The 25428-nt window shown below is 43.1% G+C and overlaps 1 protein-coding gene and 7 non-coding genes across 8 annotated transcripts in view; 6 read left to right on the top strand and 2 right to left on the bottom strand.

The window, feature by feature from the left end:
- The window catches only part of ATP13A1 (ATPase 13A1), a 58821-nt gene extending 54483 nt beyond the window's left edge, over positions 1 to 4338 (top strand). Inside the window, exons 25-26 of the mRNA XM_040346365.1 lie at positions 981 to 1124; positions 3469 to 4338. Coding sequence (XP_040202299.1) covers positions 981 to 1124; positions 3469 to 3579 — 255 coding nt within the window. The 3' untranslated portion in view covers positions 3580 to 4338. The remainder of the gene's footprint in view (positions 1 to 980; positions 1125 to 3468) is intronic.
- An 8266-nt stretch (positions 4339 to 12604) lies between these two features.
- On the top strand, positions 12605 to 12697 carry TRNAI-UAU. Its single transcript is given in 2 exon segments — positions 12605 to 12642; positions 12662 to 12697. It is a non-coding gene; the product is annotated as a tRNA-Ile (tRNA).
- A 3088-nt stretch (positions 12698 to 15785) lies between these two features.
- Positions 15786 to 15858, bottom strand: TRNAK-CUU. The gene has a single exon. It is a non-coding gene; the product is annotated as a tRNA-Lys (tRNA).
- Positions 15859 to 16227: 369 nt separating this feature from the next.
- On the top strand, positions 16228 to 16300 carry TRNAM-CAU. The gene has a single exon. It is a non-coding gene; the product is annotated as a tRNA-Met (tRNA).
- A 2736-nt stretch (positions 16301 to 19036) lies between these two features.
- TRNAM-CAU lies at positions 19037 to 19109 on the top strand. Its single transcript has one exon. It is a non-coding gene; the product is annotated as a tRNA-Met (tRNA).
- A 367-nt stretch (positions 19110 to 19476) lies between these two features.
- On the bottom strand, positions 19477 to 19548 carry TRNAE-UUC. The gene has a single exon. It is a non-coding gene; the product is annotated as a tRNA-Glu (tRNA).
- Positions 19549 to 19888: 340 nt separating this feature from the next.
- On the top strand, positions 19889 to 19961 carry TRNAM-CAU. Its single transcript has one exon. It is a non-coding gene; the product is annotated as a tRNA-Met (tRNA).
- Positions 19962 to 23008: 3047 nt separating this feature from the next.
- TRNAI-UAU lies at positions 23009 to 23101 on the top strand. The gene is given in 2 exon segments: positions 23009 to 23046; positions 23066 to 23101. It is a non-coding gene; the product is annotated as a tRNA-Ile (tRNA).
- The last annotated feature ends 2327 nt before the right edge of the window (positions 23102 to 25428 follow it).

Raw genomic sequence — 25428 nt, 5'->3', positions numbered from 1 at the left:
TCAGACAGAGCCGCGGTTCAGTCCCGCCTCCCTCTCTCTCCTGATTGGCTAACTGACTTTAATGGAAGCAGGAGCCAATGATGCCGCTGCTGTGTCTCAGCCAACCATGAGGGAGATTCCCAGACGACCGAGACACTCATGGATCGAGATAGGGCTCAGGTAAGTATGAGGGGGGGCTGCTGCACTCTGAAGTTTTTTTTAGCTTAATGCATAGAATGCATGCTTGTTTTTTTGGTGTGTTTTTTAAATAACAAACCTATTAGTTTCCTACCACTGTTCAGTTTGTTTTGCAGTGTGGCCCCGATCCTCCTCTTCTGGGGTCCCCCAGCTCCTCGCATCGGTAAACCCCCAGGGAGAAGTGTTCTCCCTGGGAGTTACCTTGCGTGCGCACTCCAGAGTCCAGTATTTGCGTCCATAGGATGCATTATGGTGAAATAACACGAGGGCTTACAGTCCCTTTAATTTACTTTGGGGGGTGGGGGCTTTTAACTACATGTGAGTGCACACATGCTTTTTATTCTTTTTATGTAATACATTTCTTCACTCAGATGGTCACCCTCTTTTACGTGTTTGTTTTATAGTGCTATGATTGGAGGATCCACCTGGTCCTTTCTGAGGCGCTACAACAATCCAAAAGTGATTGTTTACATTTGTTTATTTTGCACCATAGTGTAATTTGTATTTTTTTTATAATCTGCAATGATGCTACAGGAGTGCAAAAAAGCCCTCACCCCTTATTTGACAGCCTCATGCGAATGTCATGTTTGAGTTAGGACTAGACCACTAGGTGGAAAAAAATACAAATTTTGCTTGCAGTTGGATAACCTAATAATCAAATATTTACTGTACAATGAAACATATTTTGTACTATATCTATTCTTCAGACCTTTAGCCCTTTTGTAACAAAGTCTATTTATTTGACGTGCTCACATGGTCTCTAATGCATTACTTCATTTGCCATTGTTCTGTGTTTTTCTTAGGGCCATCCATTTATGGAGAGCTTACGAGAAAACAAACCCCTACTGTGGAGTATAATTTTATCAGGAATGGCCATTTTGGGTCTTCTGTCTGGTACATCTCCGGAGTTTAATGAGCAGTTTGGCCTGGTGGACATACCAGTGGAGGTAACTATCAAACCAGGCTTGAATTTTTTTAGCAAAAAAGTTATAAATGGTCTCCTTACCATATACTGTATATACTCGAGTATAAGCCGAGTTTTTCAGCACATTTTTTGTGCTGAAAATGCCCCCCTTGGCTTATACTCGAGTCACCTTTTTGCGCCTGATCTCCCGGACTTTGGGGACCCGGTACTGGCACACATATAGCCCCACTCTTCCTCTACAAGTGTGCAAAGTTTTTTCTGTCTGGGAGACCTACGGCCAGGGAGCACCGATTTTTCAAAGTCGGGCACCCCTTCCATAGACTTCTATGTTAAGCGGTCATTTCTCCGGTAACTTTGGGAACACGGTACTGGCCGGCCGTATGTCCCCTGGACCCGAAACTTGGCACACATGTAGCCCCAGTTCTATATACTCCCATGTTAAAAGTAAGTCTAGGCATGGGCACAGTAAGGCATGCACTTGGACACCCTAGGCTTATACTCGAGTCAATAAGTTTTCCCATATTTTTTTGTGGTAAAATGAGGTGCCTCGGCTTATACTCGAGTATATACGGTATGTAATATTGGGCTTCTGTTCTTTATTCCTTCATTGTTTTTCAACCCTCTACTTGCACAGATTATATGTCAGAAAAACTCCCAGATTCCTACATCTCCATTTCAGATCACTAGTGTTAAAGAGTCCAGTTCAATTAAACCCACGGCTGGTGTTTTTAGAGCTGTACACGTACTGTTGTAGATGCCTTCTTTTAGAAACCGTTGTGTGATGCCCACTACAGTACACAGGCTGGTGTGACTACTGTCCCTCTATCCATGGAGACACTGTCCCACATGGCCAAAATTCTAAGCTGGCTTTTTTTTGGTTAAGGTGTCAGTATTTGGTCTAACCCTTAATTCTGAGGCAAAATATTAAAAGGCCAACTAAAGCCAAACCTTTTTTTGGATAGAGCAGGGATGTGTTTGAGCATGTCAAGGTTTCATAGCCATCTGACTTCTGTCCAACACACTTTTAGTATTGTGGTGAAGAATTAGATCAGCTAAACTTGCCTGTCCTTAAACGTCCGATTGTCATGTCTCTTCTGCAAGAGCCTACCTGATTGCAGTGTTTTTTTAACTGAGACTTTAAGGATAAGTTCACCTTTCATTACATGTTACACCCATAATTGGGGTGTAACACGTTATTAATGCAAGCTCCCGCTCCCCTGCGGTGCCAGCTAGCCGGGGATATTCTCCACCTGCTAGCTGTAAAAAAAAAAATGTAAATGCTGGTGTGCGGGGCTCCGCCCTCCCAGCCACGTCTTTAATTTACAGCACTCTGTGAATGGGAAATGGAAAGGTCCGGCAGCCTTTGCAGCTGTCGGCTTGTAGTTTTTCAATGAACTAGCGCCATGGTAGTTCATTCATTCTTCCTGTCACCATTTATCAGCTTCCTCGTACTGTATGAGGTATGAGCAAGCCAATACCATGCAGGTCTCCTGCAGAGCCATCAGTGTATCAGTGATCTGCTGATTGCTGGTGCAATTCTTTACAAAAAATTATAAATGCACATTTTTTTACCTACAAAAAAAAGTGCATTTATTTTTTCTGAAAAGGTGAACTTGTCCTTTTTAAGTTTTGATTAAATATCTATATTGAGGTATTAAGGGTGTTGGTGATCAGTTTGACTGGCTGTTTTCTTGACATGTAATCTTCAGTACTTTGAGTCTCCCATGCAAAACAAGTGTGCAGAGCAAAAAGTAACACGTCCTTATCTGCATACTTGTTTAGGGTCATTGAAAGTACTGAAGCCTGAGGGGGGCATTCACACACGTCTACATTATTTTTATTGGCATCCCAGCACACTGGAACACACTTGCATTGCAGCACACTGCAACAAATGACAACTTACCAGCATTGTGGTACATCTGAAAAATGGTGCATGCTTAGTTTTCACTTATTTGTTGTGCATTTAATTAAATTACGTTGAAAGAATTGAGCCGCCTTAACGTAACAAACAATAACATATCGCAGTGGGGCCAAATAGATGTAAATGGGCTCTTAGGGTCAGCATGATTGCTAGGCAGATGGCATTATGCTTCTTTAACTGACCTGGACTAAGTACATAAATATATTTTTTAGTACACTGGTTCTGCATGTAGTTGATTCAAGTCAGTGGCTCGCCAAATTGTAAAGCTAGGATTAAGATAGTCCTGAAGCGTGCACTCTCGTAGAAAAGTCAGCAGTGGCATCTCCAATGTCTCTGCACCAGTGTTTTATTCAGCTTGCATATGAAATTACTATATAGCACTCCTATTACTTTCAGCTTATTTCAAATGTTTAATGGGTTTGTCATCATTTTTTTCTTTTTTCAGTTCAAGCTGGTGATCGTCAAAGTTCTGTTGTTGGATTTCTGCTTGGCCTGGGTGGTAGACCGAATGCTCCAATACGTCCTTGGGAGCTGTAAACTCAAAGTGCCTTCTTGAACTTAAAGACTAAAACTGTCTACAATGTCATACCACCTAATGGTCAGCCTGCAGTCTTTATACCCAAAGGCACCTCTGGTTCTTAAAAAGGATCACGGATAATGGGAAACGTGGATATGAAGAACAATCCATTCAACACTTGAAACTAAATGTTTGGGACGCAACAAACTGATCCCATTGTTTTTCTACTAGAATTCGCTTTTGGAAAGCGCAATTTATTAAATAAACAGCATTGAGGGGTTTTAAATTATTTTCTCTTTTGGATCCCATCTCAACCATGTTACCTGCAGCAATTTGATGCTAAGCTTTTATATCTTCATTCCCAGAGCTCATTACATCCCTTTATTGTATTTGGTGGTGGTGTAGACTGATATGAAGACACGTACAGTGCCAATCCTCCATACATGGTGTCAAAGCAGTAGATGATCCTCAAGCTCAAAAAGGTGTTTTACAAGGCACTTTTTTTAAATGAAACATGGTATTTAATTTTTGAGGTTTTATAAACCTGTGAAAAAAGAGCGGACCTTGGCATCCGGGTTTCCAAGGTCAAGTTCAAGCTATCTTTTAAGCTTTGACATGAAGGCTTTTTCCAACAAAAGTTCCTAAGAAGATGAGATAAAGGGACAGATAAATTGTGTATTAATGTTGGTAAGTGATCACAGGTCAGTTGCCTTTAGGATTTATATGAAGGAACAAAAATACATTTGTACTATGTGCTCTTAACATTGGCCAGTGTCCATAAATTATGTTTACAATCAACATTTAAAATGTGTTTTTGTTGCAGCTTCAGTTCTTGGTGTTTCATGTCCAGAAAACATCTTTTTGCAATCTCTTAAAAGGGGGGAAAAAAGCTTTTCAACTGCTTTATCAGTTAAGAGACCCTGTGACCAATATCTTTTTTTGGGTGATCTGATCCCTTAAAGGGACTGTGTAAGGAAATGGGTCATGTTTTGACTCGCATCCACGTATTCGTTATAGGCGAACGAACAGGTTTTACTTCACTGCCTCTGAAAGATTTACCACCCTTAACCACTTAAAGCGGAGTTCCACCCAAAAATGGAACTTGCGCTTTAAGTGACGGTGACCCCCTGACATGTCACATTTGGCATGTCATTGTTTTGGGGGGGAGCGGATACCTTTTTAAAGGGATCCAACTCCCACTTCGTCCCGGGCCTCCGAATCACCGGATGGAAGTTTACCCCTCCCAGCAATCATCTGGGACACTACACAGGTCCCAGATGATTGCCAGTCACAGTGCGCAGTGCGTGCCCGGCTGTGAAGCCACAGCCGGGCACCCACAGTGACAATGCCGGCGCCGCAGAGAGGAGCGGGGCTTTGTTTGCCCGCATAGCTGGACCCTGGGACAGGTAAGTATTGGATTTATTGAAAGTCAGCAACTGCAGTATTTGTAGCTGCTGACTTTTTAAAAAATAAATGTAGGCGTAATTCCATTTTAAGCCCCAGAAGGATTTACCCCCTTCAAGACCAGAGCACTTTCTGCAATTTGGCACTGCTCTGCTTTAACTGGTAATTGCGCAGTTCTGTAATGCTGTACCCAAACACAATTTTCATCCCCTTTTTGCCACAAATAGAGCTTTCTTTTGGTGGTATTCGATCACCTGTGTGATTTTTATTTTTTGCAATATAAATGGAAAAAGACTGAAATTAATTTTTTTAAATACATTTTCCAATTTTTGTTATACAAAAAAAAAATCCAATAAACTAAATAAATGTTATTCATACATTTAAGCCAAAATGTATTTGGCCACATTTCTCGAGGTAATTTTTTTTTTCCCGATAAGCGTATATTGGTTTGCCCAAAAGTTATAGGCCCAGATTCACATACAATTACGTTGCTCTTGGACAGCGTAACGTATGTGATTTACGTTACACCGCCGCAGGTTTACAGCGTTAGTGCCTGATTCTCAGAACACTTACCTGTAAACTTGCGGCGGTGTATCGTAAAAGCGCTCGGCGCAAGCCCGCCCAATTCAAATAGGGCGGGCACCATTTAAATTAGGCGCATTCCCACGCCGAGCGTACTGCGCATGCTCCGTCGGGTAAATTACCCGACATGCATTGTGCTAAATGACGTCGCACCGACGTCATTTGCTTAGACGTTAACGTAAATGGCGTCCAGCGCCATTCACGGACGTCTTACGCAAACGACGTAGATTTTTTAAATTTCGACGCAGGAACGACGGCCATACTTAACCTTGGCTGCGCCTCCATAGACCCAGGGGCAACTTTACGCGTCACAAAGGCTACGGAAACCACGTAAATTCTCTGCGTCGAGCACGCGTACGTTCGGGAATCGTCGTAATTTGCTAATTTACATAAGCGACAGGGAAAACGACGTCGGCGACAACTAGCGGCGGAAAAAAAATTGCATTTAAGATCTGACAGCGTAAGAGCCTTACGCCTGTCAGATCTAATGGGTATCTATGCGTAACTGATTCTAAGAATCAGTCACATAGATACCCGGGGCCAGATTAGGACTTACGACGGCGCAAATGGTGTTGCGCCGTCAACGCCTTTGAGAATCTGGCCCATAGTGTCTACAAACTAGGTAAAATTTTCTGGAATTTACCCAGCTTTTAGTTTATGACTTCATTTATGAAATCCATGTGGTTATTTTACATCATTAACTGGATTGATGATTATTTAAAGCAGAATTTCAAAACAAAACTGTTCCCATACTGTTGAACCCAGGCTGCTTGGGAGAAAACCAGGAATCCTAACACTAGACTTTTTGTAGCACGTTTATTAAAAATGACTTTAGTTTTAGGAATACTATTTTGGGACTGTCATCTCTTTTGTGTTTTTTTTTTTTTTTTTTTACTTGTATTGTTGTTTTTTACCCCTTTCACACTAATGTTTTTCAAGCACTTTTGCGTTAAAAAAAAAAGCGCCTGAAAGTCTCACGAAAACGTTGTCCTATTAAAATCAATGGGTGCTTTCACACTGGGGCGGTGCGCTGGTGGAGAGGTGAAATAACTCCTGCAAGCAGCATGTTTAGAGAGCTAAAAAAAAGTGCTCCTTTCCATTGAAATGAATGGGAAGTTCCTGAAAATGATTCTTGCAGTCGCTTTTTGAGTTACATGACCTTAAAAAAAAAAAAAACTCCTGAAAAGCGCAGCAAAATCGTTTGCAGTTTTATAGGCAGTTTTCAAGCGCCTCAGTGTGAAAGGATTTTTTTTTTTTTTCCAAATAATTTTTTTTATTTTGTAAAAGTTCAATACAAAACATAGTAGCAGTACAAACGTGTAAAAGGGTACAAGAGTACAACAATAAGTGCTCGTGCCTGTCCAGGGTTAGACCAGCTTAGGAAAGGGGAGGGACAAGCACCCTCACTCTCCGTCGCTGTTTCTTCCACCAATAGCAAAAAATATCTCAAAGGAGTCAAGTGGTATAGGACCGTGCCATAGTAGCATCACGGTTATTTGTACACTTAGTTACATCTATGGTAGTTGAGAACCAAAGAAAAAGGACAGAAAAAGGGAAAACAAAAAAGGAGGGGGGGGGAAGGAGGGCAGACTAGAGGGGTATGGATAGCAAGGTACCTCGGTGTTCTGGCCGTCGGCTCATGGTGGGTCCTCCCGGGAATGCCACCTCTACCAGACAAGGTCGTGGTCATTCAACTTGTCCCGGATCCTGGTTGTAATTTTTTCCATGAATTCTACATCCTTGACCCTGGCATAGAGGGCCTCCTGGGATGGGGGTAGTGGCTTTTTTTCAGTGGAGGGCTATCAGGCACCTCGCAGCAGTAAGAATATGCCTAAGTAGCTTCTTATAGGGTTTAGCTATTTGTGGTTGAGAAAGGCCCAAGAGAAATAGTTTCAGGGAGAGGGGTATGGGCACCTTAAAGAGGTGGGACAGGTGCTCCTGTGTTAAAGTCCAAAACGGGACAATCGGGGGCAGGTCCAGTATATGTGGAATAACGTGCCCCCCGGGCTTGGTGGAGTACGTCCGGAGTCAGGTACCAAAAGAAAAGCACTTTGTATGTATTTTCCCTGTAAAGGGTACACATGGAGCTTTTGGCTGCCTGCTTCCAGACCGCCTCCTCCGGGATCACCTCTCCTAACTCCCTCTCCCAGCGGAGCATGTAAGCGTGTTTACCCCGGTCTTGTATATAGTACTCGTTCAGGATTTGGTATATGTCCTATATTAAGCCCCTACGTGCAGGCCTGGATTTACTCCCTTTGCTGCCCCAAGGCCGGGTCCTTCAATGTGACTTGTTGATAGTAGTTGCCGGTCGGGACGCCAGTGTCCTGAAGAAAAATGTCCCCCCTGTACTGCGCAGCGCTTGCGCAGTACGAACCACAACGGGGCCGGCGGAAATAGCCAAAGCTAATTAGCTCAGAGTCAGCTGAACACGGCGCTTGCGCAATTACAAGGATATTGTGACAGACGCTGGCGCACGCTCCTGATGCTCGTGCTACTCTGCAAGAAGAGACCGAGTTTTCTATGGATCATGTGCACAGCTGATAACTTGGCCGTGATTTTAGCAATATACTACTTTGCAAATCCATCCCCTCATTTGTTTAAACACGCCCCAGCAGAACACCGGGTCGGAACATGGGGACCTGCTGCCAGCCAGGGTTTTTTCACCCCCCTGTTGCCGCGGCGCGACCCCTGCACCGACTGCTGCCCCGAGGCCTGGCCTCGGTGGCCTTGTCAGGAATCCGGCCCTGCCTACGTGCTGTGCCCTCGAGCATAATACGCTCGAATGGGGATGGTTTTGAGAATTGGAGGTGAGGAGCTATTGTGTAGGCGTAGTGGCGGATCTGTAAATGGCTAAAGAATGCCTGTCTTGGGAGGTCATATTTGGCTTGGAGGTCAGCGAAGGAGTACAGGGTGCGAGACCTAGGGTCCATCAGATGTCTGAAATGAAAAAGATTTTGCGAGGCCCAGGGCCATGAAATCGGGTGGGTAAGACTCGTCGGGACCCTGGGGTTGTAGAGGAAGGAGGTCAACAGTGAGCCATCGGACTTGAGTTTACAGTCATGGGCCAACTTTCGCCATAGGCGTCAGAGCTGCTGCATAGAACCCAGCAACTGTCCGGGCTCGACCTCCACATTTGCGTTCCAGAGAAGGTTGTTAGGGTGCACTGGTGCTAGCCAGATTTTTTCTACCTCCGTCCACTTATTGTAGGACCTCTGGGGAAATCTGAGGATAATATGGTCAGCAAAGAGGGAGATTTTAAACTCCCTTTCACTGGGATTCCCCGAATCGTCGCCGCCAGGGGTTCGACGCAGAGGGCAAAAAGAAGGGGGGAGAGTGGGCATCCCTGGCGGGTCCCGTTGGTGACGGGAAAGGTGGATGAGGTGGCGAAGGGGGGTCTTCACCTGTGACACTGGGTTGGTGTAAAGGTGCCCTGAACCCCATGTGTCGCAAAGTGGCAAGCATGAAGGGCCAGCCAAGGTGGTCGAAAGACTTCTCCGCGTCTAAAAGTCAGGAGCAGAGATTCTGAGCCCTCCATGCTTGCCACATCAATAAGGTCTATTACTTTTCTTGGGGGACAAAGCCCACCTGGTCTTTATGAACCAGGGAAGGTAATACCATGTTTAGGCGGAGCGAGAGGACCTTTGTAAATATCTTAAGGTCTGAGTTCAGCAGAGCTATCGGCCTGTAACTGGCGCATAGTGAGGGGTCTTTGTCAGGTTTAGGGATCAGGGCAATGTAGGAGCGTTGCATGTCCGACGGGATAGGGGTCTGCTGTAGAAACACGTTGAAAAGCTTGATCATGCACAGGAGAAGTATGGGAAGAAAGGTCTTGTAGTATTCGTACGGCAATCCGTCCGGGCCCGGGGACTTGTGGGCAGGTAGGGCCTTAATGGCCAGAGTCAGTTCCTTGTCAGTGATAGGGGCGTTGAGTGCGATGAGGTCAGCCGGCTGTAGCCGAGGGAAGCCCGCCTGGTTGAGGTATTGCGTCATTCTGTCAAGCAGGTCAGGGGAGGGGGCGGTTGTGGGGTATCTCCGGCCTATTGTACAGGTCTGCATAGAATTCAGCAAATGCGTCTGCTATATCTTGAGGGTGGGACAGAGTGCCACCTGATCTGTCCTGTACCTGGTGCGGGGTGGACGCGAGCGATCCGCCAGTTTCCTCGCTAATAGTGCTTGTGCCTTATTGCCCTTGCAATATAGCTGCCGAAGGCAAACTAACGCGAGGTCCCTAAGTGTCGACTGTATGTGGGCAATGCGCTTAAGGAGTGTCAAGGAAGGGGAGGATTGCAAGCGGGTTTCTAGGGCCCGAAGCTGCGCCTCCGCATGTGTTTTGGCGGACTCTGCGTCCCTCTTTAGGGCAGAAGAGAGCCAGGCAGCGCCCTCTGATCACCGCTTTGTGGGCAGCCCACAGCGTGGCCGTAGAGACATCAGGTGTGTCATTTTCGTTAAAGTAAAACTGTAGGGTAGTCTCTAGTTCTGTCCACGAGGGTGCATGTTTCAGTAGGAAGTCGTTCAGTCGCCAGTAACAGGGCCTGCGGGTGGGGGTGTTCAGGTCAAGAGACAAAGTTATGGGGGCGTGGTCGGACGAGGAGATGGGCAGTATCCGTGCAGAGTCGGTGGAGCGTAGTGTGGTGTTATTGACCATAAAGTAATCTATTTGTGAGTGCGTATGATGGGGGGCCGAATAGAAGGTATACTGGCGATTGCCTGGGTGGAGCGCCTGCCACACATCGAACAGAGCATGTTTATTTGTAAGTTGGCGGAAAAGCTTGGAGTCCTTTAGGGCTCTGGTCTGGGGAGGCATGCCCGATATGCAATTCAGGGATGAAGCAAGGGCAACCGGGGGGGAAGGAAAAAGTGCAACAAGCAAAGCTTGGGGCGGCTCTTGGGGCCGGATCAACTGCTTCAAACTGGCCTGTGCCTGGTAGGTTTGCGGGGAGGGGTCCTGGCCCCTGGGCAGTTTAGGCGGGGGGACTTTCTGCCAGACCGGCGGAGGCGGGGTAGCCACTAGATCTCATTCTGGTAGTTGAGGGACGGAAATGCCCAGCGTATCACAGAAAACATCTAGAGCTTCAGGGTAGCAGACGTCCCCTGGTGTCTGGCGGACAGGCTAAAGGGGAACCCCCATCTGTATACAATGTCCTTGTCTTGTAGAGTGCAGAGCAGAGGTTGTAGCAGACAGCGTTTCTGCAGGGTGATCCAGGAGAGATCCGGGTAGATCTGTATCGGGTTATTGTCAAAGACCGGCCTGCGGATGGGTCGAGCTTCGCGCATTAGTTTCCTTCAGTGGGTAAGAATTTACTCGGCCGATGACGTCCTGGGGTTTGGAGGCTGGGCCTTTTGGCCTAAATGCTTGGTGGGCCCTGTCCATCTCAATGATCTTGTCTGCTGGTTTGTCCAGTATGTTGTTAAACAAGTTCTGGAGGGTGAGCTGCAGGTCTTCTGCGCCTTCTGCTTCGGGGAGACCGCGTATGCGGATATTGTTCCGGCGCCCCCTGTTGTCCAGGTCCTCGACATGGCGCTGCATATCTCTCAGCATAAGGCGGTGGTCTGAGGCCTGGATTTGGATGCGATGTACAGCTAGTTTAGTCTCTTGAATTTCCTCCTCCGCCATCTCAACTCTGTCAGCTAGGTGTTTGAGGCCTGTTTAACTACTTGAGCCCCGGGCCATAGTCAAAAGACGGCCTCACGGTGGCTCTGTAAATCCAGGAGGACGTCATACTGGAAGACACTTCTGCAAACAGTCCCACTGATGGCAACCATTTATAGCCTTACCAGAAACCCAGGAGCTGACATCCATCAATAAATCCTAGAAGGTGTTGCATATGACGAAACATGCCGGGGAGAAGCTATGTGTTGATGTCATCACGACCCACGTGACCCCAGAAGTACAGGTGTTTGAATTTGTAATCCTTTGCTGGCTAATGCATTTTACCTGTACATGATTTTGGATATTTAGCAATAAAATATTATTTTTGGTAATATTGGAGCCTTCATATTTTATAAACGCTCCGTGTCATCTGGTGGACCTGGACTGGGAAAGAGTTTGGGTGCAAGCCAGGTTCCAAGGATGACCGATTCAGACTGCCAGCGGGTCCTGGGGACAGGACACCTCTCTAGACCCCGCAGAGGGCTATTTCTGCAGGCGTTTCTGATCTCGCTACTACAGGAGGTCCACTCTTTCCGGTAAGAGTCCACACTTATTGAAATATTTTCATGCGGAGATCGGAATCTTTCTATTGGTGATGAAATCCCTGGAATATCTCATCCTGCTGGATCTGTCGTATTTGTGAACATCGTTGCTCCTTTTTCTTTATTCTTCAGAGACGTTCACTTGACACTTTTTTTACTCACCTCTCAAGAGCTGTTTATATTGCATTTTTATCAGTTTTACTTCACCCACTTGTTATTGATTTTTCACGTATATATTCAGATTGTCACTTTTTGTTTTATATTTAAATTTTAATTCGCTAAGCGTGACTTCCCCCCTTTTTTTTTAATTATCAATAAATCAATAATAGTAAGAGGAATACATCTTGATCTCTCCCATGAGAGGACAAAAAAAAGTAACATGGTCTGGATCAGCCGTAAAATTTATGGGAGTGGAGGTCAGATCTACCCAAACGTATGCTGCCATGGAGTTAGTCAGGAAATCGATCCTTCAGATTGGTGATAATTCATAGCAGATCTTGAGAAGTGCCATGTTTCGAGGCGGGGTGTCAAATGCCTGGCTGCCTGAGTGACAATCACCCTATTAGGCCATATGAGTGAATGTTTGTGCAATTTGCCCTGGATAATTATTTGTTAAAATAAAATGCACTGTATGGCCTTTGACATGGGCAGCAGGATTATAAAGTCTCATAAGAGGGCTTTTGGGTAAGTCGGCAACGGATGCAAGTCCGTCAGTGACTGACGCTAAATCTCTAGGAGGAGCCATTCTGCCTTGGGGCTGGGTGCTGATGTCACTTCCAGTAAGCTGCTGGGTCATTGCATGGGGGTGCGCTTTGTCTGGTGATCACAGCTGAAGCTCTGATGACTATCTTACTTTGGGGCCTGGTGCCAGATGATGATCTCACATGCTCCAGTGGCGCAATCGGTTAGCGCGCGGTACTTATAAGACAGTAACTGGTGAGCAATGCCGAGGTTGTGAGTTCGAGCCTCACCTGGAGCACACATTTTACACATGAAAGTATCTTCTGCTCGCTGGAAACCGTTATTTTGTAGCAATACTGTCTGGGATAGCCCTAGGTTAGTTGGGAAATCATCAAAAAGATGATTAGGAATTGAGAAACTACAGAAGTTGGAAATTTTACATAACATCGAATTTTTAAGAGCCATTAGAATATATTTCTTATCATCATCAGCTCCATCTAGTGGCCATAAAGCTGTATTTTTTTAAAGTGATACTAAACGCACACTGTTTAATTTACTTTGTCCTTTTTATTTCTGTGTGTGGATGATGGCACTGTAATTAAACATCTAAGTACCTTTTTTTTCCCTTATCAATATACAGCTGTTACATGACCCAGATCTTTCCAAGCCTGCAAGGAAACAGTGGCAGGAGGAGTGTCTACTCTTTTGCTGCCAGTCATGTTCAAAATAAAAAATCAACAGCCTTGGGAATACAGAGTAAAAATAAATAAATATTATCAATAAACTGTTTTAAATTGGCCTACAAATATACATTTGAAATTAACTACTTCTGGACCACCCACTGCACATATACTGCGGGCAGGGCAGTCCGACTGTGCAAACCATCGACTGTACATCGGTCCGTGCATGAGAAACAGTGAGCCGTGGGTCTGGCAGACTGTGTCCACCAGGCCACCTACGATCGCGGTACAGAGAGGCAGAACGGGGATCTGCCTAGGTAAACAATGCGGATCCCCATTCTGACAGGCCAATACTGAGATCTGCTGTTCCTAGTGTTTAAGAACAGCGATCTGTGTATTGTCGCAGTAAGCCCATCCCTCATACAGTTAGAATACACAGGGAACACAGTTAACCCCTTGATCGCCCCCTAGTGTTAGACTCTTCCCTGCCAGTGTCATTTATACATTGATCAGTGCGTTTTTTTTAGCTGATCACTGTAATGTCACTGGTCCCCAAAAACTGTCATTTGGAGCTAGATTTGTCCACCACAATGTCACAGTCCCGCAAAAAATCGCAGATTGCCACCATTACCAGTAAAAATAAATCTATCCCATGGTTTGTAGACAATATAACTTTTGTGCAAACCAATCAATATACGTTTTTTTTTTTTAGTTTTTCTTTTACCAAATATTTGCAGAATACATATTGGCCTAAACTGATAAATACATTTAGATATATATATATATATATATATATATATATATATATATTTAGATTATATATATAGATATAGATATAGATAGAGAGATATATATATATATATATATATATAGATAGATATATATATATATATAGATAGATAGATAGATAGATATATATATATATATATATATATATATATATATATATATATATATATATATATATAAAATTTTATATGTATTATAGCAGAAAGTTAAAAAAAAATATATATTTTTTTTAAATGGTCAGTTTTTTTATACCTCCAAAAGAAAGCTCTATTTGTGGGGGAAACTTGTCCAAGTGACGCAGTGCCGTATTGTAAAAAATGGCCTGTCATTAAGGGGGTAAATCCTCCTGGGGCTGAAGTGGTTAAATCTTTATTTTTTTGGCAATAACATGGTGTGGGTGGATTTCTACCAGTGTCAGGCTGCGTCACGCCCCTCCAGACTGTCTCTTAGAATAAAAGGGAGGTGAATTAAGATGTAATATACCTTCCCCATTGTGTTTAGCGGGTTGGTGGACATGGAGGAGGTAATAGGGAGTCGGTTGTCATTTACCACTGTGTATACACCCACATGTGTGACTCTGTAGTCCACATGGGCTGCTCAGATGTGATAGGGAGGAAATGCTCAGCATAGAAACTCACTGAAAACTGGGCATGTGCAGAGTTGCCACCACAGCTGTGACATCCCTAGCTGAATTGGGACATGAGTAATAGGTAGAGAAAGAGAGCAGCAGGATCAACCAGTCTGTGCAGAACAAATCTCATAGTGACTGACTGAGTATTAACAGCATGTAATACACCATTTATTAAGAGTTGTTTATGATGTGGGTTTAGTGACACTATTCTGTATGAAGAATAAAAATTGATCTGCAGTGAAAATAGCCTAATAACATTTGTTTTGCCCCCATTTGTACAGAGTGAATATGCATACAGAATGAATAGCTCTGCAAAGTATGGTGTAAATGAGCCAAAAGTGAGGACACTGGAAGAGGAGCAACATTTCTGGAGGAGATTGTAACTTTGTAAGGTAGAGAGGTGGGTGTGGGGTGGAGTCTAATAAAGAAATGGTACATGAGCCAATAAATTGTAAAGTTAAATCATAACATAAAAAATAATCCCTTTGATGTGACCTGTACAAAAATAAAACACTTTATAAAACTGCATTTTAACACACAGTAAAACACAGCACAATGGATCAGTGTCTGTGTTTATATGCATTGTGCGTGTAAACAAGTCCTAAAATATTTTTTCTCCCTTTGAAATATCAGAGGTAGGTTGAGAAATATATGAATGTTTTGCTTAAAGGAACACTAAAGGTTTGTTTTTTATTAGATCAATTGACTGCTGTAAGCAAGAGCATTTAAATATCACTTACCTCGTTTTTCCTTTTGACCTCCAAAATACAGTAATCCAGGTTTGAAAATGCCATTTCCTGTCTCTCCTCTTCTTGCTTTCCACCAGCATCTGAGCCGTTTTGCATGGTGGAAAGCAGAATGTGCTCACCCTCTCCCTATGACTACAGCCCTGCGTGAAGATGCTCTCTTATCCCTCACAGGCATGGAGGCTAAGCCAAATGGGAACTGTAGTTCCCATTAGGCCGTGATGTAGCAAGAATGAATGCGCACCGCAAACCAGGAAGTCAGTGAGAATAACGATTCAGGAGTGCTGGAGGTGAATAAAACAGCTCGATTTCAACAGGTATCAAACTAGTTATAATGCAAAACATTACTTTTTACTTTATCAGCTACTGTCAGACTTTAATTTAAGAGGAAAATATTTTTGTCTTTACAACCCCTTTAAGTTACATTCTCAATTGTGTTGACAAATCCTGCTACGTACTATTAGTTTATAAGGGACTATAAATTTAGAGGATAACGCACAAAATGTAAACTCAAAGTAATGACTGATCCTGCAAAATGATCGCCCAACGTGGGGCTCGAACCCACGACCCTGAGATTAAGAGTCTCATGCTCTACCGACTGAGCTAGCCGGGCTTGCTTGTGTCACATGCTCTTCCGACTGAGCTAGCCGGGCTTGCTTGTGAGTTCAAAAGTGCACACTAGTCACTTGCACTAAAGCTGTGATTTTTTTAAACGCTTTTAGACACATTCAGGCACGTCCAGCATTTGGGCATTTATTCATTTCATTGACCAAAATATTAATGCATTCTGACCATTGAAATTAATAAAAATTCAAGTGCTAAATGCACCTAGAGTTTATACACGTTTAGGTGCGTCAGGCGTTTTTTTTCCTGCTCAAATGGTACGCTCCTTAATGTGATTTTAGTGCATTTAGATTTCTGCCCCCTAAAAACTCCTGCCTCTAATCTCCTCTAAAGGGTACTGGCTGTTGTTTTTTCACAAGCCTTGTTAGCGCAGTAGGTAGCGCGTCAGTCTCATAATCTGAAGGTCGTGAGTTCAATCCTCACACAGGGCAGTTTTTTTATTTTGTGTATTCCTATGTACATTAATATACAAACAATGGTATAGTGGCGCTGCTGAACCGACTATAGTTAAATAGGATGTGAGTATCCTGTATTGTTAAACCTGTGTTGGGTAACCTGGATAAGGGCTTAGTCCAATATGCGTGGACCCCCTTTAGACACACACTGGAAGAAATGAAGGCGTGTGTAGGTTGCCCAGTTGATGGTGCCAAGGGAAACTGGCTGCCAAGTGAGTGTCTAATTATTGGACCTCCACCGTGGGTTGGTATCCAATCAGCAGATGTGTTGAAAAAAAGAAAGTGATAGTAGAAAATAATAAAAAACACAGTACAAATCAGGTCAGAACCCTGTGCAGGCCAGCAATTACAGGGTAATGTGATCAAAAATGTGCTCAGGTGTGACTCAATTCATAGTGCACCTAGATATAAACCTTAATTAGGCTCCTGATTCCTAAAGAACACCAATAAAAACAGTGTGATAATGACAACAAGTGCAAATATATATATATATATATATATATATATATATATATATATATATATATAAATGAATAATGTGTCTAACAAAAGCTAGGGTGAACACCAACGGCCTCCGTTGGCTCCCAATGGGGGTGTGTATGATTTAAGTTAATTGCATACAAATGGGTGGTATACAAAATGTGATATCAGGTATGTGGTCAGGACACTGTGCAGGCCAGCAGGTTGAAAATTGTGGCTGTGACCAGATAGAGTAGGGTGGGAGTGGCAAAGTGTAGGGTGGGAGTGGCAAAGTTGCCCAAAAAACCTTGTCAATTCTCACAGCCTTGTAGTGAGAGCTGACCAACAACATATTACAGACAACAATGGTGAACTGAATTTGTCCTAAATCATTAAATTAATTCTCCAATATAAATAAAGGGGGAAAAAATTCCCCCTAACAGTGCTAAAGTCCGCAAAGGTGATAACTGTATGAGCACTAGGGGTTCGACTATTCCTGATGGGGATAGTGAGATCAAAGTTCAGACATCAGATGCAATCCCTTGGTACACGATATAGCAGAATATAAATAGTGACTTTGAGTGCCGATCCCTCGCAGTTCAATAATCAGTGACTGTTGTGCTCCCCCGCTTAGGTCCCCACTCACCAGATGTCAATACCCCTGGGGGGCAAGAGGCGGTTGGTGATGGTACCTTGATCTCTCCTGTTGCACAGTGCTCTGTGTTGGATCCTGGGCAGTGCAGCTTCTCCGAGATGAAAAAACACACTGGGGGTGTATCTCAGGCGGCAGTGATGGTGTCACTCAAAAATGCAAAAAGAAGGAGGTCCACATAGCGTGATATGTTTTTTTAAAAAATTCCAAAAATTATTTATTTAGGAAAGGGTTAAAAGTGCATAGTGGAGAAATCTCCACAGCAGGTCCCAGAGGCACCTGGGTTTCTCCCAAATAAAAACTAAAAAAAATGAGCAAAGTTAGTTCGCTTAGCTGGCCGCCTGTCCCATGTATGCTGCAAACCAGGGCTGCCGACACCGCCGATGGTCTCCTCCGTAGGCGTCCGTGTCAATCCGGGCAACTAGCAGCTGGGATGGTTGGCGTGCAGGCAAGCTAGCGTGCGCGCGTACATACGTGCTTGCGTAGCGGTCAACTGACGCGTTTCGTCATGTGACTTTTTTAAAGGTGATATAATATTAATGCATTCTGACCATTGAAATTAATAACAATTCAAGTGCTAAATGCACCTAGAGTTTATAAACGTTTACACACGTTTAGGTGTGTCAGGAATTTTTTTTTCCTGCGCAAATGGTACGCTCCTTAACCTCCCTGGCGGTATGATTCTGTCTGGAATTACGTACCAAAAGCGGTACAATTATTTTGCAAGGAAATTTGGAGTTTTATACAAGCAAGAGTCTTTTAGGCATCCCGGGTATGATTTTTTTTTTAAAACAAAATTATAAATTATAATATAATAAATAATTATAAATAATTATAACAAATAATAATATAATTATAATAAACATTATTCAATAATGTAATCAACTCAAAATCACTGAAATTTGCTCAGTTGCAGAATTGTCGCTGTCATTATTTATTTATTTTTATGACGAATTTCCCCACAAATCGCTATCGCACAATTCTGCAAGTGATTATAATTTATTATCGCTGTTTTCTAGCTGATCTAAAACCATTTTTGACATAAAGGGACACTTTTGGACAATCTACAGTTTTTAGGCAGAAAGAACATTTTTTATTATATAAAAGTACATGTAGGGCACTGGGCAGACCACTAGGGACAAGGGGGGGTGTATTTTTTTACATACAGTACTGTAATCTATAAGATTACAGTATACTGTATGTAAAGTGTTTGTTTACTTTTTTGAATTTGGCGCCGTTCTCCGCTCCCGTGCGTCGTAACGTCGCAGGGAACGGAGATCGGCGGCACACAGGGACACTGTGAATCGAGCGAGGAGGACCCGCTCCCTCACACAGCGGGGTAGCATCGCTGGATCCAGGGACAAGGTAAGTAACTTGCCTGTGGCTCCAGCGAGAAGGTAAGCCGCGCCGCTGCACACTCTGCACGTCCACCCCGAGCGTGACTCGGGGATACCGATCTTAACATGAAAAACCAACCCCGAGTCACGCTCGGGTTTACCGCCAAGGGGGTTAATGTGATTTTAGTGCATTTAGATTTCTGCCCCCTAAAAACTCCTGCCTCTAATCTTCTCTAAAGGGTACTGGCTGTGGTATTTTCACAAGCCTTGTTAGCGCAGTAGGTAGCGCGTCAGTCTCATAATCTGAAGGTCGTGAGTTCAATCCTCACACAGGGCAGTTTTTTTTATTTATTTTTTATTTTGTGTATTCCTATGTACATTGCATTGATGACAAATGTAGGAATGAGTTCTGCATTTATCATTGGCTATGGCCACTTCTCTTACCTCGTATTGTGATGAGTATGGAGATCAATGCTTGCCAAGATCTCCCAGGAGCCAATGCAAAACCAGAAATGACGCCAGTGGTTGCGGCCACTAAATAAGGAAGTGAAATTTGATATAGGCTTAAATCAGGTAAGTGAACAGAAAATAAATACATAATTGACACTTAATTTTAAGGATGCACATTAGTGCTGCATGCTGAGGAGTGAAAAATGTGGGTGTAACTCTGCTTTAAATCCACATGGTTTAAAAAAAAGATTGTGTTCCCATACCGGGAGTCGAACCCGGGCCGCCTGGGTGAAAACCAGGAATCCTAACCGCTAGACCATATGGGAAGCTGTATTGAATCTCCTATGCAAAGCTGTATTGAATCTCCTATGCAAAGCTGTATTGAATCTCCTATTTAAAGCCATGTTGAATCTCCTATGCAAAGCTATGTTGAATCTCCTATGTAGGTTACAAATTGGAATGGGGTAAAGGTAGAGTTCCATCTAAAAATCTGCTTCCTCCCCTCTCTGTTGCCACATTTGTCAGCAGGGGGATCAGCTACCTGTCAAAAACAGGTACTCTCTCTCCTCCCTCCTCCATGTCCTATTAAAAAGATGTTTATGCAGATGCTACTTGTAAACACTGGCTTGTTAGCTATGTGTACTCACAAGACATCACAAACTATGTGCCTCGTTAGCGCAGTAGGTAGCGCGTCAGTCTCATAATCTGAAGGTCGTGAGTTCGATCCTCACATGGGGCAGTTGTTTTTCTGCATTCCTTTTTTTTTTTTTAAGTATTTGTTTATTGATTTAAAAAAAAAAAGATTGACAGGCATATGTCAAATTCTGTATTCCTTTTTAGCGTAACTGGTACACTAATGTAAAAAGGGATTCTGCATTTATGATTGCCTCTGGCTTATCCCCTACTGCACCTACTCCATTACTGTTATGCATTGCACGCTAGCCAGGGGAAATACTGCACACAACAATCGCTGAGGCTGCTTGTTTGTACAATAGAGCACCTTGAGTTAAGAGGTGCCCCCTGGATGCTCTACAAAAAATTAACCAGTGATCTACAGGTACTAGTGTATTTCTGTTATATAATGCAACAGAGTGTTTAACCACTTCCTGACGGCCGTACGACTTTGTACGGCCGCAGGGTGGTTCTACTTCTCTGAGTGGCCGTCTTTATACGGCCTCCGCTCCTCCTGGCCACTGGGGGGCGCGTGCCCGCCGCATCACTGGGATGCCGATGCGCGTGCCTGGCGGCCGCGATGTCCGCCAGGCTCCCGCGATCGGCGGTTACAGAGACAAGGATGTGGATCTGTGTGTGTAAACACACAGATCCATGTCCTGTCAGGGAGAGAGGAGACCGATCTGTGTCTCTTGTACATAGGGACACAGATCGGTCACCTCCCCCAGTCAGTCCCCTTCCCCCACAGTTAGTAACACTATGCAGGGTACACATTTAACCCCTCCCTCACCCCCTAGTGTTAACCCCTTCAATGCCAGTCACATTTATACAGTAATTGGTGCATATTTATAGCACTGATCGCAGTATAAATGTGAATGGTGCCAAAAATGTGTCAAAAGTGTCCGATGTGTCCGCCATAATGTCGCAGTACCGATAAAAATCGCAGATCGCCGCCATTACTAGTAAAAAAAAAAAAAAATTATAATAATTCTGTCCCCTATTTTGTAGGCGCTATAACTTTTGCGCAAACCATTCGCTTATTGCGATTTTCTTTTTAACAAAAATATGTAAAATACGTATCGGCCTAGACTTAGAAGAAAAAAAAAATTGAGCTATTTATTTTTTAGCAACAAGTAAAAAATATTATTTTTTTTTTCAAAATTGTCGCTCTATTTTTGTTTATAGCGCAGAAAATAAAAACCGCAGAGGTGATCGAAGCTCTATTTGTGGGGGAAAAAAGGACGTCAATTTTGTTTGGGAGCCACGTCGCACGACCGCGCAATTGTCAGTTAAAGCGACACAGTGCCGAATCGCAAAAAGTCCTCTGGTCAGGAAGGGGGTTTAAGTGCCCAGTAAGGAAGTGGTTAAAAACCACTGGTTTAATTTAACTGCTTAGCCTTGCTTATTCGCTTCAGAGGTACATTAAACTATAAAAATTACTCCATTCTATTATTTTTTATAAGACTTTAATTAAGTCCATGTGTGAAAACGTCAATTGTGTTTTACTTGTTACATATCGCCACGCATGCTGAAATGAGAGCAATATGTCTAGCAACGAACCTCCTCCGTAAGGCTAAACTGATGACCTATAGGGGGCTTCTAAAGCGATGCCTATGGAAAATATAGGGTATTGAAGTTTGTCATGATTTTACGGGCGCGCACAAATTTAAGGTTTGACATGTTGAGTATCTATTTACTCGGTGCAACCTTTTCTTTTATATTTTTCTAGACCTTTGCGGTAATATGTGATAGAAAAAAATTTAATCTAAATATTTTGCTCTCTAGGATGTCTGCTTTCTGAAAATATATAATGTTTTAGGGATTTATGCAATCTTTATGCATAAAATGTTTTTTTTTTTTTTTTTTTTAAACCTGTGCAAAAAATCACAAAATGTCTTTGGCAGCAAAAGAGTACATGTGAAAACGTATGCAAAATCGGGCATACACAAAATGCTCAGGTGTGAATGGGGTCTTACAGAGCCCTATCTTTCAGGGACTCGAACAATCTCCTTTCTATTCAAAAAACAGAAAGAAAACCTTGATTATAGATACACTTTAAGGCCTAAGTTTGGATAACGCTTATTTGTTTTATTTATAAAATCAGATAAAGAAAAATCGTAAAGACCATAGTGCAAATATGTCCTTTTTATTGAGAGATGTTATACAGATGTATTTATATACACTCAATAATCATTCTCACACCAGGAGTCAAACCTGGGTGAAAGCCTGGAATCGTAACTGCTAGACCGTATGGGATGTTCTTGATAGTATTTTATATGGGAATCTGGTACAATCCTGGAGCCATCCTGCTAATAGCTGAAAATACTGCATTACACCGTCTTATTGATGTGTAGGAATTCTGGGGTGCCCATGTTGATATGAATGCTGCCCTGCTAATAGCCGGGGAACCTGATATTATCCGGTAAAACAGTCCTGCTGGAAATACTGGAAGACACTTCTGGGAATAGTCCCACTGATGGCAACCACTCATAACCTTACCAGAAACCCATGAGCTGACCTCCATCAATAAATCAACAATGGTAAGAGAAATACATCTTGATCGGTCCCATGAGAGGACAAAAAAAGTAACATGGTCTGGATCAGCCGCAAAATTTATGGGAGTGGAGGTCCGAGCTACCCAAACGTCAACTGCCATGGAGTAAGTCGGGAAATATATCCTTCAGTTTGGTGATTATTCGTAGCAGTGCCATGTTTCCAGACGGAGTGTCAAATGCTTGGCTGCCTAAGTGAAAATCACCCTATTAGACCCTATAAGTGAATGTTTGTGCAATTTGCCCAGGATAATTATTTTTATAAAATAAAATGCACTGTATGGTCTTTGTGATATGGGCAACAAGATTAGAAAGGCTCATAAGAGGGCTTTTGGGTAAGTCAGCAACAGATTCAAGTCTGTCAGTGACTGCCGCTAAAGCTCTAGGAGGAGCCATCCTGCCTTGGGGCTGGGTGCTGATGTCACTTCCAGTAAGCTGCTGGGTCATTGCATGGGGGTGCGCTTTGGCTGGTGATCACAGCTGAAGCTCTGATGGCCATCTTGCTTTATGGCCTGTGTGGCAGTGGACAAAGTATGATTGTGTGAACCTGAAATATGTGGATGCTCCAGTGGCGCAATCGGTTAGCGCGCGGTACTTATAAGACAGTAACTGGTGAGCAATGCCGAGGTTGTGAGTTCAAGCCTCACCTGGAGCACATGTTTTATACATGAAAGTATCTTCTTCTCACTGAAAAAGGTTATCTTGTTGCAATACTGTCTGGGATAGGCCTAGGTTAGTTGGGAAATTCTAAATCAGGGGTCTCAATTTTTTTTTAGATTTTATAAATATTTGCAAGCCGTTCGGGAAAAACGTCAATCACGTCGGGTCACAGTACATTTACATAAAACACGCCCCCCTGATCCAAATTTGAATTAGGCGGGCTTACGCCGGCCAATTTACGCTACACCGCCGCAACTTACGGAGCAAGTGCTTTGAGAATACAGCACTTGCCCGTGTAAGTTGCGGCGGCGTAACGTAAATCAGATATGTTACGCCCGCACAAATTTACGCGGATGTACGAGAATCTGGCCCACACTGTTTAATTTAAATTGTCCCTTCTATTTCTGTGTGTGGATGATGGCATTGTAATTAAACATCCAAGTACCTTTTTTCCTAATCAATATACATCTGTCATAACCCAGATCTTTCCAAGCCCGCATAGAAACAGTGGCAGGAGGAGCGTCTAGTCCTCTGCTGCTGGTCACTTGTTCCAAAAAAACAGCCTTGGGAATACAGAGTAAAAATAAATATTATCAAAAAACTTCCGGACCACACATATACTGCGGCAGGGCGGCCCGGCTGCACGAACCGACGTACCTGTATGTCGGTCTGTGCATGAGATACAATGAGCGTGCCCGCCGCGATCACAGTACAGAGAGGCCTACGTAAACAAGGCTGGAACAATACTAAGATCTGCCATTTCTAGTGATGAGGAACAGCTATCTCTGTGTTGTTCCAGTAAGCCCATCCCCCCACAGTTGGAACACAGTCAACCCATTGATCATTGCCTAGTGTTAACCCCTGCCCTGCCAGTGTCATTTATACATTAATCAGTGCATTTTTCTTTTTGGCACTGATCACTGTAATAATGTCACTGGTCCCCAAAAAGTGTCACTTGTGGTCAGATTTGTCCGCCACAGTCCCATTAAAAACCGTGAAATAAAATCCATAAATCTATCCCCTAATTTGTACGCTATAACTTTTACGCAAACCAATCAATAAACGCTTATTGTGATATTTTTACCAAAAATATGCAGAATACATATTGGCCTAAACTTATGAATAAATTGTTTTTTCTATATATTTTTGGGGGTTATGTATTATAGCAGAAAGTAAAAAAATATATATAACTTTTTTCAAAAAATTTTGTTTATAGTGCAAAAAATAAAAAACACAGAGAGGTGATTAAATACCACCAAACAAAAGCTCTATTTGTTAGAAAAAAAGGGCATACATTTTTTTTGGGGTACAACGTTGCACAACCGTACAATTGTCAGCTAAAGCGACGCAGTGCCGTATCGCAAAATATGGCCTGGTCATGTAGGGGGTAAATACTCCTGGGGCTGAAGTAGTTAAATCTTTATTGTTTTTTGGCAATAACATGGTGTGGGTGAATTTCTGCCAGTCATAGGCTGTGTTGGCCCCTCCAGACTGTGTCTTAGAATAAGAGAGAGGTGAATCAAGATGTAATATCCTGTCCCCATTGTGTTTAGCTGGTTAGTGGGCATGGAGGAGAGAGGGAGTGGGCTGTCATTTAGCACTGTGTATGCGCCCACATATGTGACTCTATATTCAAATGGGCTGCTCAGATGTGATAGGGAGGAAATGCTCAGCATAGAAACTCACTGAAAACTGAGCATATGCAGAGTTGCCACCACAGCTGTGAAATCCCTAGCTGCATTGGGACATGAACAGAAGGTAGAGAAAGAACAGCAGGATCAGCCAGGTTTTTGTTTGCAGAATACAGAAAACAAATCTTAGTGACTGAGTATGAACAGCATGTAATACACCATTTATTGAGAGTTTTTTATGATGTGGGTTTAGTGACACTATTCTGTATGAAGAATAAAATTTGATCTGCAGCGAAAATAGCCTAATAACATTTGTTTTGACCCCATTTGTACAGAGTGAATATGCATACAGAATGAATAGCTCTGCAAAGTATGGTGTAAATGAGCCAAAAGTGAGGACACTGGAAGAGGAGCAACATTTCTGGAGGAGATTGTTAATTAGTAAGGTAGAGAGGTGGGTGTGGGATGGAGTGCAAGAAAGAAATGGTAATTGAGCCATTAAATTGTAAAGCTAAATCATAATACAAAAAAAAAATTCCCTTTGATGTGGCCTGTACAGAAATAAAGCACTTTATAAAACTGCATTTCAACACACAGTAAAAATATGATTTTTTAATACAGCTTACCTGTAAAATACTTTTCTTGGGAAAACATCACAGGACACAGAGCCTTAACTACTTAATGCAGTGGT

Source organism: Rana temporaria, chromosome 3 (assembly GCF_905171775.1).
Source record: "Rana temporaria chromosome 3, aRanTem1.1, whole genome shotgun sequence".
Taxonomy (NCBI): domain Eukaryota; kingdom Metazoa; phylum Chordata; class Amphibia; order Anura; family Ranidae; genus Rana; species Rana temporaria.
Note: the sequence above shows the minus strand (reverse complement) of the source record. Positions and strands in the feature narration are given on the sequence as shown.